Source organism: Notolepis coatsorum (genome assembly GCF_963971535.1).
Source record: "Notolepis coatsorum genome assembly, chromosome: 17".
NCBI classification, from domain to species: Eukaryota; Metazoa; Chordata; class Actinopteri; order Aulopiformes; family Paralepididae; genus Notolepis; species Notolepis coatsorum.
Genome location: NC_140181.1, coordinates 60,550,403 through 60,569,499, shown reverse-complemented (window position 1 = coordinate 60,569,499; position 19,097 = coordinate 60,550,403). Strand labels below are relative to the sequence as shown.

Genomic DNA, 19,097 nt, shown 5'->3' with positions numbered 1-19,097 from the left:
ACGCTTAGTACGCTGTGCTACCTGGCCACCCCAGATCAGTCTGGTTTTGTGAAGGATAGAATGGCTTTTTTTTTTACCTGCAGCACCTTATGAATATAATTTAATCCCCCACTGAGTCTCCCGTTGCAGAGGTCGTTGTTGCGCATGACGCAGAGAAGGCCTTTGACCGGGTTGAATGGGACTACTTATTCTATACTTTGCAGAAATTCGGTTTTGGCGAGAAATTTATGTCCTGGGTCAAACTTCTATACTCCTCTCCAGTGGCATCAGTACGAACAAACGATATGACTTCGGAATATTTCCCCCTGCACCGCGGCACAACCTCCCAGTCACAACCTCCCAGTACACCAACAACCCCTTAGTACAACATTCCCTCCGGATCTGGACCCAGTTCAGAAAACACTTTGGTCTCCACGCCATGTCACCGTCCTCACCTGTCCACAAAAACGTCCTTTTTCCTCCCTCTATGGTGGATGAAGCCTTCAGCAACTGGTCTAAGAATGGCATTCTGAGCATTTATGATTTGTACCAAGACAGTTCATTTATGTCTTTCACACAATTGTCCCTAAAGTTTAACTTACCAAAAACTAAAATGTTCAGATATTTCCAGATACGTGATTTCGTTAAGAACAAATTTGCTAGCGGTTAGGTGGCCGAGCGGAGATTGCGTTCGTCACCAGCCCCGGAGCTGTGAGCTCGATTCGCCTGTTCGAATCCAGCTCACAGCTCCGGGGTTGTCACCAGCTTGGCTGGCCGTCTGCACTGATACAATTGGCTGTATCAGAGGGTGGGAGAAGCTGGCGGGGTGGGTCCGGGTCGTTGTAAACAGCGACTCCTACAGTTCGGTCGGGGCGCCTGCTAAGCGCGGATTGGACGTGAGGGGGATAGTGTGGTCCTCCCACACGCTACGCCCTCTCAATGAGAATCCGCGCTGCCAGGTGAAAAGAAGCGGTGATTGGCTGGACGTGTGTCGGAGGAAGCACGTGGTAGCCTCCACTCTCCCAGATGATCTGACTGTGGGGGGTAAGTGCGCAGCGATCAGGAAGGGACTGGGAATTGGCATACGACTAACATTGGGATGGGAGAAAAATCGGAGGAAAATGGAGAAAAAAAAAAAAAAAAAAAAAAAAAAAAAATAACAAATTTGCTCAGTTCCCCCATATACCTCCAAAAACTGTGATCGACCACATCTTGGAGGTGAAGGTTGCAACCAAAGGCTCAATATCTAAACTATATAACATCATATCCCTATCCCTACCTTCTTCAGTATTGGCTATAAGACTGAACTGGGAGTCCGATCTAAATCATCAATTTACAGAAAGAATTGGAAAATGCTCTTGCCCGAATACACTCTTCTTCAATATGTGCCCGCCATTCACTGATACAGTTCAAGCTCCTCCACCGTCTATATTGGTCAAAGACTAGACTTGCGAAGATAAATCCTGGCATGGATCCCACATGCGACCGGTGCCACCAAGCCCCTGGCTCGGTTATCCATATGTTTTGGCATTGTCCAGCACTGGCCCCTTTCTGGACTTCCATTTTTAAATCTTATTCAGATATCTTTGCTGTGAATGTTGACCCATGCCCTCTCATTGCATTATTTGGTCTTACACCGGAGAACGCTGCGATATCTATTGGGCAATCCAATGCTATGGCCTTTGCCTCACTCATTGCCAGACGCCTCATCCTATTTAACTGGAAGGTAGCCACTCCCCCTTCACACTTGCACTGGATGAGGGATGTTATGTCTCTCATACATATAGAGAAAATCAGATTCACAACACAAGGCCACACAGATACTTTCCACAAAACATGGCAGCCCTTCCTACTTCATTTCAAAACCCATATGACCTAAGTCCCTTCTCCTTCCAAACTTTGGACCCCATGACCCTCCTCCTTCCCCCACATACCTTTCTGACACTGCTAGTCCACGTATGGCTGGGGAGATGGCATTGTGGTGGTCTAGCTGAGGGTGTTAAATTTACTTTCCATCTTGTTTTTTTCACTATCTGGAAATTATGCTACTAAAATGGAGTATTATTATATATTATTATTACCGTTTTTTTTATTTATATCTTTTCTTATTTCTTTTAATTTTACTTAATTTATGTACATTTACATCTGTATTTATGTGAATTATATGTATGTTTGTCATCGCCCTCCCTGGGTGGGATGGGGTGGGGTTAGGGGATAGGAATGGGGAAGGAAATGGAAGATGTATAATTTGAAAATATAACTGAAATGTATAAATCTGCATAAATTCTTCCAATAAAAAAAGATAAACCGTAATAGATACATATCATCTCCACCATTTTCTGTTTTCATGTGGACGGACGCTCTCCATGGTCCTGATTGCACAAGAAATACTACATATAAGTGTGGATGGGGCCATTAGTCATAATGTCAGCGTTTTCCATAAGCTTCGGTTTCACTCGTTGAACTGCCTGGCGAGATTCCCATGATGACGTTTTTATTAGTCTACTATAAATAAACACGACGTTTATCTTCTGTTAACTTGGTTTATTTGATCAACTTGCAAACACCAATACAGAGCCATTAACGAACAGTGGACCTCATGCTCGTGGTCGACACAGACCAACTGCGCATGCGTTTCACAGCCTCCAGAGGGCAACCTAGATTACCGTATTGCCAGTAGTATACAGGCAAAGAGATTACATGTTAACAATCTCATTCTATCTTTTTAAAGAAATAAACTAAACAAAAATAACATTACCTTGCATGAATCATAAAACAATCACAGTGACTTAAAACAAAAATGTTTAAATTCCTTGAGTATTAAACATAAATTTGGGAAACATTTTTAGAAACAAATACATTCCATTTCAAACAAACACTTTAACCCAGATCCCATTGTCCTTCACCGAGTGCTTTTAAGAGCACAAGAGCCGAAGCTCCCTTTTTTGTGAGACAGTCAGCGAGCTGAGATTTTGTGTCTGACCAACGCACCTGCCTGATGCGCTTGTTCTGAATGAGCTCCTTAATGCTACTGATTTACAACCTGAGTCTCTTTTCTGTGACTTGTTTCGTGGACTTGAGCGCATCGAACAGAGAGTGATTATCGGTCACACAGATTACAGGGAGTGTATTCAGTCCAGCATTTCCAGTAGTAAGCTCAGAAAATAGTGTGGCTAGAAAAATTGCATTGTCTACCCCATCTGACATGGCAAGGGTTTCGCCTGCAAGGGTACTGCGAACCACACGTCTGATTTTCTTTGAATGCCAACAGAGGGGGGAAAACTTCCCTCTTTCTCCCATAAGTGTTATAAAAGTACCTCCCTGTGTACCTCCGTCTGGGAGGTTTCCAAATGAAGCATCACTGAAAACTATCAAGTTCAGAGCATCACTGTTTCCCAGATGTTTAAATCTGAGTGTCACCTTTTCAGACTTTAGCTTACGGATTATTTTATTGGCATCATGAACAGACTGTACTGTTGACCCTTTTATATTAGAAGCCAAACAACATGAATCAAACATTACATCAGGTCTCGTCTGTTTAGCAACCCATAGGATCTGTCCTATTTTTGATCGTAGCTGCTCTCTCTCAATTTCGTTGAGGGGTTCATTTCTCTGTGTGGCCCGACTTGCTTGTATGGGAATAGGCTCCAGGTTCTCAATGTAACTTTGTTGATGTACCTGAACTTCACCTTTAACAGTTACAAAATCCATTCCTACATAGGAGAACTTTTCATGCTCCTCACGCCCAACCTTAAATGCAGATTGCAGTTGGGGAATCACATTGGATGAAAAGTTAGATGAGCCTGCCCAAAGAAAATCATCTACATGACATGCAAGCACCCCAGTGACCTTACATTGCTCATCCAACCAGTAAAAGACTGCCGGATCCACCTGTGAGACTCTACCACCAGTACTCAGCATGATCTCCTTCACGTTGTTGTACCAATATAGTGATGCATCTGCAAGACCATATACACATTTCTTTAGTTTCCATACAACATGTTGACATCCTGCCTCTAGAGGGGGGCGGATATAAATATCCCTGGATAGCTCAATACCCTGCAAGAATGCAGATTTGATGTCCATAGAATGGACTTCCCACTGGTTTTGACATATCACTGATAACATAAGTCTAAGTGAATCTGTGGCACATGTGGGGGAATCTTTCGGTAACTCTTGAATATTCCGCTCTTCAAAACCTCTGGCAACCAGTCGGGCTTTAGGCACGATACCCTTGGGAGTGTCTTTAAGACTACAAACCCATCTGGTGGAAATGCATTTCTGCCCTGCATCTTCAACTTCCTCAAATACATTATTATTGTGCCAGCTCTTTATTTCTTCCTGTTTAGCTGCATCAAATGAAATGTCTTTGGTTACAAGTACATCAGCTTCTCTGTCTTCTGTTTGAATGTTGAGATTATCAACCTGTGAGATATCAACTGCTTCCTTTTGCCCATCACTACCATCATTGTCTAGATGTTGCATGTTATACCAGGTTTTATATTTCCCCGTAGCCTTGCCAGATCTCCCTAAGACTCTTGCCTTAAGTAGAGTGTTGTCACCTCTGTTCATATATGTTACCGTCTGTCCTGTTTTTAAACTCACACCTGCAGAAGGGGCAGGATTATTATGGGCATTAGGCCTATGCTCCATTTCAGTTAGAGTTACACCACTCAAAGTGTTTGGTGGATCGATAGCTTCACTTGTACTGGCTTCTTGTTGTTCATGTTCATTCTCTGTATTTTGCTCACTGTCTAAACTACCAGTTGCATTGTTTATACCTTGCTCACTTCCTGCTTCTGTGTCAGCATCAGTTTGTACCATGTGCTCTTCACTAACCTTTGTGTTCACCTTAGAAAGCCTAGAGTGATGCACTCTCACTAAGCAACCACCATGCCTCACAAAAACAACAGCCCCATCCTGACCAATAACTATCCCTGGTCCTTTCCACTCAGTGCATTCAGCTCGTTTGTAATACACCTTGTCACCCATCTCATATTTCTCATCTGTGGGTCTGAGCTGCTTACGTAGTGCTCGTCTTATCCTTTCTGAGCACTCTGCTTCAGTAAATGCTTTTCTAGAGGCATGCAAAGCTGAAATGTGTTCTCCTACTCTAGCACTCATCGTGGTACCTTCTAGCGCAGGTGGTTTATCAACCAGTACAGAAGGTAAGTTGGGGTTCTGGCCAAACACCAGTTGATGAGGACTGTAGCCGTGCACATTGAGCATACTGTTCTTAGCCATGAGAGCCCAGTCCAGGGCTGTTTGCCAGTCACATCCATTTTCCCGTCTGACCTTCAGGATGATGTCGGTGAGGGTCTGATTATGTCTCTCCAGTAGCCCATTGCTCCAGGGGCTGTATCCTGCCGTGGTTTTTGTCTCAATGTTAAAGTTCTCTGCCATGTCACGGAACTCCGCATTGTTGAATTCTCCTCCATTGTCACTGTAAAGTCTCCGTGGCGGGCCATGAACGCTGATCCATGTATGAAGAAGAGAGTTCACTATCACAGAGGAGTTCTTTGTTTTCACAATGCTTCCAGCGCTGAAACGTGTAAACTGGTCAATGACGTGGAGATACCATAAACTTGGTTCCAACTCGTGCAGGTCCACTGCCACCGTTTCATTGTACTCTGAAGCCAGAGGCAAGCCCACAGCAGGCTTCGGCTTGGTCTTGCTGTACCTCTGGCATATGTCACATTCCTGTACTATTTGTTGTAAAATAGTGTCACAATCTTTGTCTTTATTTCCCGAACTACGGAGGAGTCGCTGTAGTCTTTCTGCAGAGGCGTGACCAAACTGTTTGTGTAGTTTCAGGAGAACTTTGTGTTTCTCATTTGAGGTCATATTTTCTGTGACTGTAAGGACCTCATCTTCATCCTGGCTGTTTTCTGTGACTGTAAGGACCTCATCCTTAATCTCAATTTGGTTCATTCCTGTGTCCTTGTCTCTGATATCTATACAGTAGTGTCCTGAACTGGTGAGTTCAAGAGGGATATTCTGTTTAAACATCACAGCGCTATCATTCTCCATGTCCAAGATGGTTCCTGCCCTTTTCAGTGATGTCTTACTCAAAAGTAGTGGGATATCAGCTTTGACTACTTCAGTTTCCACTCGACATTTTGTCAGTCCTATTTTGGCAGGCAGTTTCAGTGTTCTGGAAGAATGCACTATATTTCCATCTCCAAACCGGAATGGTCTGGAGCTTGGAGTTTCACTTTTTACCATCTGGTTCACTTGACTTTGACTGAGATCAGCGACGAAGCTGTCCAACCATTTTTCTCCACACACTGTGCGGGTACATGCAGTGTCAATGATAGCAGTCCCTAAGGACTCGGTTAGGAATACCTCTGTTTCAGACAGTACAGCAGTAAGCAGTGTGATGTCACATTCCTCTACCCTTGTTCAATCGTCAGTTAGCTTCACTTGCTCACTACTCTTGTGAGGACAGTCTTTAGCCCAATGGAACGTGCTCTGACATATAGCACATTTTGATCTCTTACCGAACCTATCCAGTGGGTTGGTACCCTGTGACGTTTGCCTTTGTTGTCCAACTTGTCCAAACTGCTGCGTCGTTGGACGTCTGAATCTTCCTTGTGAGCGTTGCTCCGTGAATAACGCTTCATCGTTAACGTGTATTCCGTTTGATGTGCCGCCGTGCACTCTCCCCCCAAAGATCCTCTTCAGCGCGGACTTCATTGTCGCAAACGTTAAATCTGTACACGCAGTCAGCGCCATTTGTCTATTTTTCTCGTCTAGACAAGCCGTGTCTAAAAGTTTAAAAGCTAACACGGCGTCAGGGAGAGTCATGTCGTACCTTTTCATTCGGTTGTAACGTTGTTCAAAGTCAATCACATAGTCCGCCATGGACACGGAGCTCTCCTTTTTGATACAGTCAAAAAAAGAGTATGCATCGTATGCGCGGTCTCTCTCTTCTTTGAGAAATATGCCATCTAGTTTTGCTAGCAGCGTGTCCATACCATTGTTGGTGTTCAAGTCCAAAGCTGGTATTTCCATAGCGATGTCCCTTGCCCTTCCTTCCAGCCCCAGGACAACGGCGAGGGCTTGTTTCTTCTTATCAAGTTCAGTAACCAGCTTCCAAATGGCGATCTCATTTTTCCAACACTCATATGGTCGAGACTCGTCGAACTTCGGTGGAACTTTGTAGTTAGCAGTAGCCATCTTCTGCTAACCATCCTCTGCTACCAATGTTAGTCTACTATAAATAAACACAACGTTTATCTTCTGTTAACTTGGTTTATTTGATCAACTTGCAAACACCAATACAGAGCCATTAACGAACAGTGGACCTCATGCTCGTGGTCGACACAGACTAACTGCGCATGCGTTTCACAGCCTCCAGACGGCAACCTAGATTACCGTATTGCCAGTAGTATACAGGCAAAGAGATTACATGTTAACAGTTTTCTCCGCAAGGCTTTGAAGCACATTCTGGATGAATGCACAGGCCATGTTTTTGGTTGCGTGTGTGTCCGTCTGTCTATCTGCAGCTCATGTCGCATACTACTGGGCCGATCACCCTAATATTTGCTGGCCCTGGACCTCGGGGCTCAAATGTTTTTCACATCTGTCAATGATAACTATTTAATTTGAATTAATTTCCATTGTTGTACACTTGCATGTACGCCCTCTCACACACCATCTCCTCTGCCTGGGTGCCTATAGTGGTGAGTTAGCCGAATGGTAATGGCGAACGCCTAGTCTGGGAGACCCGAGTTCAATCCCAGGCTAAAACACCTTTTTTTGTGCAAACGCCTACAGTGTGTGGGAGAGCAGAGTTCGATCCCAGCTATGACAAAAACATTTCTTTTATGTATTGTTTTTAAACTGATTTATTAACTGGTAGGAAAATCTCCTCACCGTGGCATCCCTAATAGTGAGATTGTGGAAACACAGTCGTACTTAATTTCTATTCATAACTTGTACCACAGCTCCTTGTGGCTATCCTAGCATAGCAACCAGTAGCTACTAGGATAAGATAAGATATTCCTTTATTGATCCCTTGGGGAAATCTAAAGCTAAGCACTAACATTAGCCAGCCAACTTTGATTGTTTGCTCATTTAAAAGAGCCATCTCTGGCTCCATAAAGCCCTGTGAATAGATGTAAATTATTAAACACTTAAACTAGACTCTCCGAGCAATGATGGTGGAAACAGCTGGTGTATGGTGACGGCATGCTGTCTGTGTAGAGTGGATATTTGTGCTCTACTGAGAACAGCTTTCTAGGTTCTAACATGTTATAGTACCCCCTAAATAATATACGTACTGTGACAGATCTCCTCCCCCCTCCCATGGATATGTGAAGGATGAGATACTTCTTCCACAGAAGGAGTAGAGTCATTAGATAGATGATTAGTACTGATAGAACACACATGTGCATCATTAGTCCACCCACATCTCACGTGCACACACCCAGTCCCACACAATACATAACCCCTAGGTAGGTTAGAGAGAAGTAGGTTGAGCGGAGGTGAGGTTGGAGTTGTTGTGTATTGAGAGAGATTGTAGTATTCAGAATTATGAAGGTGAGAGGTAGTGAGAGGAAAGGTGACGGGGAGTAGGTGTTCTTTGTGTACTGGACCTTGGACTGGCTGAGAAACCCCCTTGTGTCTGACCCTGGACTGGACGACTACCCTGAGTATTGAACAATCCCGTTTTGTGTTTTTGAACATCAGACTGTTTATGACCATTCTCTTGCCTATCAAACTGGATTTTTGCCTTAATTCAATAAATATTCGTATTGATTGATATTGCTCGTGTGGACCTTTGAATTTGTTTGTATTTGAACCGTGGCGAGTCTGGTCCCCACCAGGCTCGTCACAGCACATTTGAAGAAAAAAAAAAATCTGTTTCCCTTTTACCCATCCTTCATAAATGCCATATTAGTCTTATCGTCACACTCCCCGTCACTCACACTCAGTGGTGCAGACGTAATATGGGCCAAGGCCAAACGCCACATGCACGCGCATACATGTTCCCTCGGTTGCGCACAGAACAGATGATTATTATGCATAACAATGTTTTAAATGTAATTGTAGTTACAATTTCTTTAATTGAATTAACTTAAACTAGAAAAGTAAATACAAACTAAATTAACAATGTAACTTAGAGTTAGTTTACTGAAGGACAGTTTCCTTCAGACTGAAGCACAACTTGTCTCATCCTTCCAGTCGGGAGATCAATCAACCCCCCACCTACAGGGCTTGTATTTTGGTTGTCGGTATCCTATTATTATGCAAAATCTAGGTGATAAGTGCCGGCCGGGGTATGCAGCGCGACGAGTCATTTTTGTGTACGCGCGTGCACATCATTGCGCGCACTTCAGCCTCAGTGACGTAGCCTAAACGGCGTTTAACCGCGTTTGATCACCACTGCATGCCTGCTCACACTCTAATGGAGAATAGTAACACAACTGTTTTCCCTGAGTCAGTAGTATCGCTAAAATGTGTTTGCGCTAGCTAGCACAAGAATCCCACTGAGGATTACAGTGCTGAGTCAAAGCCTCTATTGATACAGCGGCTTCTAAACGGCTTCTTTTGTCAACCTCTGGAGCAAGATATGCATTTCATTTCAATTTCAAGGTGGAAAAACAGCCAACAGCCTGACATTTGAGAGCGCTGCAAAGTTACTGCAAAGTTATTTTAACACTGTTATCACATTGCTGATGAAGAAAAAGTTCACAAAGGATTACTTTTCAGAAGGCGTACGTGGTGCAGTGTGATAGTAATTGAACACGTAACGCTAATGCAGTTAATTAAACAGAGGTGTATTATAGGGTTGCCAACTGTCCCATATTAGCCGGGACATCCTATATATATTGGGCTAAATTGGTTTGTCCTATACAGGACAAGGGAGGTCCCATATATCGGCCATAGCACTATTAAATTCTGTATGATAAGGTGAGGGGGAGAGGAGAGGAGAGGAGAGGAGGAGAGGAGAGGGGAGTAGAGAGGAGTGCTGTCGTTTCAGAACCATAGACAGCGCTGTCTATGTACTGTACAGACGTAATTTGATCCTTTCGGCTTGCCATATGCCTCCAGGAAGATAAACAATCAGTGCAAGAGGAATACTTTGACCAAAACTAAACGTATCGAGATGCTCTTTCAAATGTTGTTTATTTCACAGATAGTTTCCTCGCCTATTCCTATCAAATTAGGAATGCGTTTGCTCCAACATTGGGTTACAGTGTCATACAGTTGCAGGATAATCCTCAATCTGTGATCAAACACATTGTTGTATCGTTGTGCTGCCTACACCAGATAAGAGCCAAGCTTCTGCTTGCTATGCTTTTACTCACAAGTGTGTGAATTGACCTGGATATGAAGCATAGTGCTAAATAATATAGTTTCTACAGAGATAAGATGGAGCATTTGGCGGCCGTATATGACATTGAGATTGGCTATGAAAGGAAGAAACAAGATCTGAGAGAGACCACTCATATGAGTCATATAAATAAGAGATTCTGTCCTGACAACTAAGCTGACTCAGTTAATTTCAGACCAATGTTGTGATCAAGTTGGTAAATAGTCTAAAAAGGTGCAAGTTCAACATTTTGTTGACTGTTTTACCTGTTAACACATTATTTGTGCCCCCTCTGCCACCGCTGTAAGCCTATGGAGTGGCTCACCTTCTTTCCAGGGCTATAACTTTTTAAATATTATAGCTATATCGACATTACTATGGCCCATTCAACATCGGGTATCTATCGTTCCGGATGTGGGAACGTTATTTTTCCATTCATATATTTATTGTCGTGTTACTACCCTCGTGAATATAAGTATGTTTTTGGAGTGTATAGCAGTAATTCCTAAAAACGCAAGTTATAGGCCCCAACGCATATTACACATTATCGATGCGTTTTGTTCCTATACACGCTATATAAAAAAATTCAAATGTATATGATCGGTATACATTATGCTTCATCATGCATGAAGGAAAGGGGGGGGGGGGGTCGTTTATAATTCCTTGATTGTCAGTAACAGCTTTTTTTAGTATGGGTTGATACGTTGATCAGATGGATTGCAGTGAAATAAATAAACAATCGAGCTGAAAATAAAGTTAGATTCCTCTTACCGTTCGCCGATTAGTTTGGAGGAAAAAAATTCCAATTATTTGATGTCGATCTGCTAGATCCATTTTCCGTTTGTATGACGCAATAAACGCCGAAATCATATTGATTCTTGCGTTTCGAAAGCGATCCAATGCACTCGCGTGTGTATCTAGACCCACGTTACAATATATCTCTGGCGGAGGATTTTCCACGATGCACCGAGCGCCACTTCCGGTTTGGCGTGGAGTGTAACTGGCCCAAAATCCACCAGGCGGCGGTATTGGGACGTAGCAATATCAGACCAGGGTCCAGCTGCGTCCCGGAGGGAGGCTGGATGAATTATGAATGCCATGGCGAAAAAATGAAATATTGATCCCAAAAACGAGTTCCCTCGTTGTTGGCACACAACGATTGGCGGGCAATAACGAGTATACTCGTTGTTGGCGCACAATGTGTTAAGATGGACTTTTATTTCTGTGAAGAACCCAGATAACATAATTTGGTGTTATTTCATGTGGGACTGAGAGAAGCTAATTAAAGGTAAAGTGCCAGACAACTGTCAGTTAATTTGGCGTCTCCTTCAGGCCGCCTTTTGTCCTTTATTTGGCCGTGAGAAAGTTGGCAAGCCTAGTATATTAGCATACACTTTTAATTACACAGACTGATGAATCAGTTTCTCCACTATCCTAATACAGCCAAGGAATTCAAATTAAAACAGCGTACCTCGACAGCGGCGTCATAGTCTGTGCCGTCAAGTAGCGTGACTTTGGTGGGCGCGGTCTTGGGCCGCTTGGAGCTTTTCTGGGGGGATCTGGAGGCCTTGCTGGGAGTCTTCTCTGAGCTATCATCCATGTCCCCGTGGTCCTCTGGCACCTGAGACGTAACACTTTCTATGAGTCGGCTTCAAGTGTTACATCAGCAGCACAACTATCATCCTTCATCATTTTATGAAGATAAGACTTTAAATTCGGAACCACACACACTGCATGCAGAATTGTCTTGGGGGAAATTAAGTAAAGCTAAATGAATGTCTGTGATGATCACATGCAGTCATCACATCAAATGTTACGTGTGAGCTGCTCCGAGATGTTAAGACGTTATCTGCAAATGGAGCCAAGACACTCGCAGTCTTGCATATCAAACAGTGAGCCGGAAGGCCCCCGGAGTGATTGAGAGGCCTTGTGTAAAATGATCTACAGCTGCCGGGAGTTCTGCAAGCGCTCTCCCACCTGATTGGTCCTCCTGGCGTCACCCTCCATTGCGCTCTTCATCTCCCCGGCCAAAGCCTTCTCCGTCGTTGTCATAGGAATGGCTCGCAATCCTGCAACCATACATAAACACGTTTGCTCAACATCAAATCAATTCTACCCCCCCCCCCCCCCCCCCCCGGGAACATTTGCCACAACTGAAAAATCCAATCTGCCTACAAAGTCCTGAAAGGTTCCAGGTCACACAGACTTCCGACCCATAAACACACACACACAGATCCCATTGGCCTGAGCCAAGTATAGCATGGAACCCTCCCCTGGCATTCAGTGGTCCAGCAACACCCCTGACATATGGTGCAATGACCGTTTGTGTGAAACCAAAATTGGACCATGTTACACCCGGTCTACTTTCAGAGGCGACAGCTATTGTGGCGCCTTCAATTAGCTACTTTCCTCCATTCACTAAGTGCTTTCTCACATGTGTGGCCAAGGCAGTGTAGGCAGGCTGGAGAGAGAAGAGAGAGAAGAGAGAAGAGAGAGAGAGAGAGAGAGAGATGAGCCAAGTCATGCACTCTGCATGAAGAACGCTGGCTTCAGGAGGCTCTCCCCTATCACGAGCGGAGGAGAAGCATAAATTATATCAGCTCCTCAGAGCCCTGCAGCACAAGGCAGCAGACGCAGAGAGTGGGGGAGAGAGAGGGAGGAAGAGGGAGGGAGGGGAGGAGAGGGCACAGGGAACGTGACAACAATCTTCAGGATCAGACAGGAGCAAAGAAACAGTGCCACACAGGAGGAGACTGAGGTTAGGGAAAGGATTAGGCAAGAGAGAGAGCGAGAGAGAGAGAAGCGATAGGAAGAGAGAGCAAGCGGAAGCTTGTCATTTGAAGGTGACCACCACCACTACTATACGCTTACACTCTTACACTCTTGTGGCTTCTCCCTCTGTGACATAAAACAGTGGATATTCTAATTAGGCTATACTGCAAGAATGAATTATCTCTGTCCAAGATAAAAACCACACTGGGCTTTATTATGAAAAGTGAACACAGGGCTATTGGCCCGAGGTCCTTTCAGTTTCAGCTGACATTTTCCGGTAATATGGTAACTGGCATAGGACTTGGGGAACTACATTTTTCTCCGGTCTACAGGACTGTTAACTTATGCCTTTTTTTAGAGATAGAGGACATTATAATGGAATTATAATGGTGGTCCCCCCCCTAGATTTGTACAAGAAATAAGAGAACTCATTCAACAAGATCCCACACTGACACTGCGTAAACAACGCACCCTGAGGCAGATAATGTGTGTCACAAATCGAAATCCAGGATAGTCAGAGATCCACAGGCGGCTGCCCATGTGCCCTATTTATGCAGCTGCCGGGTCTTATTTGGGCACACCCAACTTCCAACTTGGCAACAGTATGCCGTAGTAATTGCCTCACAGCCGGCAAATAGGCTCTTGCATCCTTAGAGTATGATAATGTTAATTATCTTATGTTCAGTGTATTCCCAGGTAGCCGACTCTATAGAGAGAAGAGTGTACTGACAATAAGGATAAATAAACTTAATTATGTCATCACAATTTTATGTTTAGGACACGGCTGGGAATCTATCCGCCTGAGGCTTGTTATTAATTTATTTGTCCATGAGAAATTTTCTTTAAGAGTTTAAGAAGCGGAGATGTAACTCTGTAATCTTGCTCACTTATTTTCTTATTTTTTTGGTGGGCATTTTGTGCTTTATTGATAGGACAGTCAGAGAGAGAAATTGGGTAAAGATGAGCAACACATGTCCTGGGCCGGATTCGAACTCAGGACGTTGCGATTACGCAGAATGCGTCTTAACGTGGTGCGCTACCGGGGTGCCCCAATCTTGCTAACTTTTAAGTCTGAAATGACTTGTAGAGATGATGTGCTTTAATGTACTTTGTGTGCAATGTGTTTAAGCTTGAAAGGTTGTCTGCTTTCAAGCTTAAAATACAACACCCACCATACAGCCCACTACTCCTTCCAGGTGTTGATATGAAGCTTAAGTGTGCAATACTACCTCTAAAAAATACTTTACAATGTGGCTATTTTCTTTTATACTGAACCAGCTGGTATAAAAAAAAAATTGAAATAGCACAATAAAGGGATGAGAGGAAGGGATTAGTGGAAAAAGGAACATGGGAAGCACTGATAAAAAAGAGCAACACTTTCAGGGACTGCCTCCATTAGAGTCTTAATTTGGTTCTAATAATCGCAGGCAATGCCTTTGTAAACCAATGACGGATGGCATTAGTCACCAAAGAAGCAGCACCGATAACCCCCCCCTCAGCTAATAACATGCGGGTATATTATGCGAGAGCCTTGGTATGTTATGCAGGCAACACTTCTCAAGGAGGAGGGGTGAACTTCGCCCTGCATACATCAGTCGTGATCAAAGAGGAATCCAGACTGGCTCTGGAGAGGCTGCAGATGTCACACACACAAGCCGCGCAGGCTCCCATTAAAAGAGGAGAGCGGTAAGGAGCCTTTTTAAAAGGCCACAGTACTGTAGTACTGAATAAGATGACTGAGCGTCACGTCTACCAGTCGCCTTTATTTCTACCGCCAGGTTCTACCAGTCATACGAATGTGAGATTTCTACCTTTGCTACATCGAGTGTACATTCTACTGTACATCTTATGCTCAATTATGCTCATGTTTATGCAGGGAAGAAATGTCAAATTCTGACATAGGATGCATCTTATTTACATGAATGCATTCCATGAAAACGTTGTGCTACCGTGTGTAGCACTACATGGGGGTTGCATACTGATGAGATGTACCCGTCTGTGTGTGTGTGTGTGTGTGTGTGTGTGTGTGTGTGTGTGTGTGTGTGTGTGTGTGTGTGTGTGTATAAATATCTCGACAATAACAACCTCATTCAGCCCCGACAAGTAAACCTCAAAGCCCATGCAGAGACACTCACAAGGTCAGCAAGTGAGAGTGTGTGTGTTAACATGGCAGTGTACTGTAACAGCAACACATCAAGAATATACAGTACCATAGCTGTTCCTATCAAAGCCATTATTTTAATCCATGAAAATGTATCTCCTGTTGATAAACATCAAGTCCCTTTTAACTTACTCGTACTTACTTACTCTTAAAGGAACACGCCAACATCGAGAACTAGAAACTAGAAAACTAGAAAATTTGATCACATCACACCAGTTTTGTCCGCCCATACACTGGCTTCCTATTCAAGCCTGATCTGACTTTAAAGTGCTACTCCTCACCTACAACATTTTAAATGGGCTTGCACCGCTCTATCTATCCGATCTCATCTCCCGATACTCGCCCGTTCGTGCTCTGTGCTCACAAAATGCGGGGCTTCTATCGATTCCTAAGGTTAAAAAGAAATCGGCCGGCCACAGAGCCTTTGTCTACCGCGCTCCCTACCTGTGGAACAAATTACCTGCTGTCGTCAGGGGCGCCTGCTCTGTCGAAGCTTTTAAATCCCTGCTTAAGACCCATCTTTTCTCTCTCTCCTTCAACCTACCCTGATCTCACCTGGTCGGGGACTCACCTTTAGATTAATCCGTCTAATCCGTCTCTCAAGGCGCTCGCCACTAACACAGGCGATGCTGGTATCGAACCCAGCTCTCAGTGTTGCTACCGGCTTGGCCGGTCGTCATACTAACATAATTGGCAGTGTTAGAGGGTGGGAAAAGCCGGTGGGTGGGGATTGGACGTTGTGGACAGCGACTCCTACAGGTCGGTTGGTGCGCCTATACAGCAGAATCAGGAAGTATCGGGGGCAGTGTGAGCCTCCCACGCGTTACTCCTCGCCACTGAGAGATTGCGCTGTTCAGGTGAAAAGATGCGACAGCTGCCTCCTCGTGTACCGGAGGGGACACGTGATGCAAGGCTTGGTCCTCACTGCAGCCGACCAGTGGGAGGCATAGTCTAGCAACGTTCGAGACAGGGGAGGGGAGAATTGAAGAGAATTGGCGAGGCGAAATTGGGATGAGAGAAAAATAGAAAATTAGTTGATCATCAATCATCTAGGGATGCACCGATATACAGATACTGGTACTGGACATCTCTCAGGTGTGAATGGAACTGTGTGAATGTGAAGCAGGGCGTTCCTGAAAAAGAGCATCTGTGCTCATCGAACCTACCCTGGGTAAATAAAGGTTAAACAAACATCGGTCCGATACCAAGCTGAAATAGAATATCGATAGAGAATTTCCAGATACTAAAATCTGATACCCACACGTCTTAAAGGGGAACTATTTAGCTATTTCTTTCACTATTTGGGAAATTTTACACAATTCCTGTGAGTCTATGGAATACATCTGTACGTTTTTTTTCAATAAAATTCATTGTTATGCATTTTTAATCAAGTACTTTGGTGCACCACTTTCTGCCCTTCCAGATTCCAAGCTGTTTTTTGCTCAAAGCGCAATGCGCTTTGAGTGACACCCACCTGCACTGGCAGATACCTTTGGGGGAGAGAGAGAGATAGAGAGGGACTAATAAATTTTGCGGGGGGGGGGGGCATAATCCCACGGGACAATGCATTGGTAACTTGTTTCAAATGACAATATATACCCCTGTGAATATTATTGCACGGATCGGAATACGGGCGCACGCGTATAGATATTTTGCAACAGGTTGACGGTGATACAGCGAGTGCTGATACGGGAGAGCGAGAGAGAGAGCTCCCCCCCAGTCCCATTCCCTCCCACCCATTTCATCTAGTTCTCTGTGTGTGATTCACTGTGTGTGTGAACAGCTGAAGGTCTCTGCTGTCGAAACCGCTTCCGCATTATTTCCACTCGCTGCTCATATAAACGTATCACAGTTGATTGTGGGCGGTGGCAGCTCAGCGCATTGTTGATTGATTGAAATGAAAATGTTATTAACAGATTGCAGAATGGGTATAATACAGTACAGCTCAATACACAGGGGATGCAGACCAGAGAAAGACTTTCGTCTTGTTTACATCAGGGTCCCCCATTTTTCAATTCATCATAACATATGACATACATGACATACAGATAGACAGTACTGCTACATCTATACATTTATGACATACCAGATTTACAAATGTACATTAGGGGTGGGACGATACATCGATCCAGATCGATATATCGATCTATTATCAATTATCAAATAGGATCGATGCAACGTAAAAAGATCGATTCATATTGCGATACTCTTATTTTGAAAATCCCCTGGTGAGCATATCCGCCCGGCCGCAACAACAACAGTAGCTCAGCGTGTAGACGTTAAGACAGCATTGCTTCAGAGTCCGCCTATTTTGCGACCCGAAATAAGTGCCTGTTTTTTTTTCTTCCCACAACAGGTCAAATGCATCTAACATGCTTTGCATCCTCGCCATTCCTTTATGCCCACGTCGCGTTAAATACCAAAATTAACGTTGCGTTAGCCTAAGCTAACTAAGCTACAGCAAGCTGATCAGAGCCATATAGAGAGAACAGCAGAGGTCCGTTAGGGACTGGGGAAGGCATTCTCCTTGTGTGTGTCTGCGTTTGGAAAGAGGGGTTTTAGGTTGCGTGTTGTGAGTTCCAAAAATTTTTACTTAAAGTTTAAAGCTCAATTTATCAAAACGTGGCACTTTACAGTGAACAGGAGGTCTATTTGTATTAAAACAATAAATTGTTTTTCATGTCTGGAAGAGCTAAAAAAAAAATTCTCCCTTCCCCAATTTTGTATTGTCCAATTCTACCCTCCCCTGTCTCGAACGCTATTAGGCCATGCCTCCCACAAGCCGGCTGCAATGTGGACGAAGCCTTGCATCACGTGTCCCCTCCGGTACACGAGGAGGCAGCCGTTGCATCTTTTCACCTGCACAGCGTGATCTCTCAGCGGCGAGGGTCTGCGTGGGAGGGACACGCCGCCCCCGTCGCTTCCTGATTCTACTGCGCAGGCGCACCAACCGACCTGTAGGAGTCGCTGTCCACAACGTCCGATCCCCACCCACCAGCTTCCCATCCCCTAATACTGCCAATTGTATTAGTATGAACGACCAGCCAAGCTGGTAGCAACGCAGAGAGCTTTGCTCGAACCCAGCATCTCCTGCGTTGTTACTGAAATGTTACTGAATGGGCATATAATATCATCTCATATCGAACGCAGGCACCTGAATCGAATCGTATCGTGGCAGACTGTGATATCGGCAAATATCGTATCGTTGTCCAAATAATCGATATCGTATCGTATCATATCGTGATGAAACTGGTGATTCCCACCCCTACTGTACATAGGATAGCGAGTAAATTCTGAATGGTTTGGTTCAGTGGGGGAGGATCTTGTATCAGCTGAACTGGAGGAATGGGACTGAATGAGAATTTCACATCTAGTCAGTGTTGGTACAACCCCACATTGCTAGAAAACAATGCAAACCATTGGAAAAGGCCATTTATAAGATAGTTCACCTTTAACATGCGAGAAATTAAATCAAAGCAAAGTGACTTGATTTGCCGCATTTTTGACACGTTAACTCTTTTTAACTCATTGGACGAGGGTCATTTCATGTATACATGAGGAAGGATAATAATGATGATCTAGCATTGATTTCAGGAAGATTCGATAATCAGCCGAAAAATTACAACGCGTTTTGTGTATTCCACTAAAGGGCTATTATTGCGTCTTCTCTGGAATTACTAGAAATCACCAAAACTATACTCGTATTCAAAACGGTATAAAACGGAAATGTACCAATGAAAAAACAATCCGTTTTGTACATGTTGACTGCAAGCAACTCACTGATAATCGACGGGTGTATTAGACCCATAGCCATAATTTAAGATATATTTTAAGCACTCGCAAATCTCCCAGTCCTCCCATTGA

General features: G+C 44.1%; 1 protein-coding gene across 1 annotated transcript in view; it reads right to left on the bottom strand.

The window, feature by feature from the left end:
- The window catches only part of LOC311244057 (band 4.1-like protein 1), a gene marked incomplete at both ends in the record, with an annotated part of 103,903 nt that extends 91,551 nt beyond the window's left edge, over positions 1–12,352 (bottom strand). Inside the window, 2 exons of the mRNA XM_084333467.1 lie at positions 11,772–11,921; positions 12,278–12,352. Of these exons, the coding sequence (XP_084189593.1) occupies positions 11,772–11,921; positions 12,278–12,352 (225 nt within the window). The remainder of the gene's footprint in view (positions 1–11,771; positions 11,922–12,277) is intronic.
- Between the last annotated feature and the right edge of the window lie 6,745 nt (positions 12,353–19,097).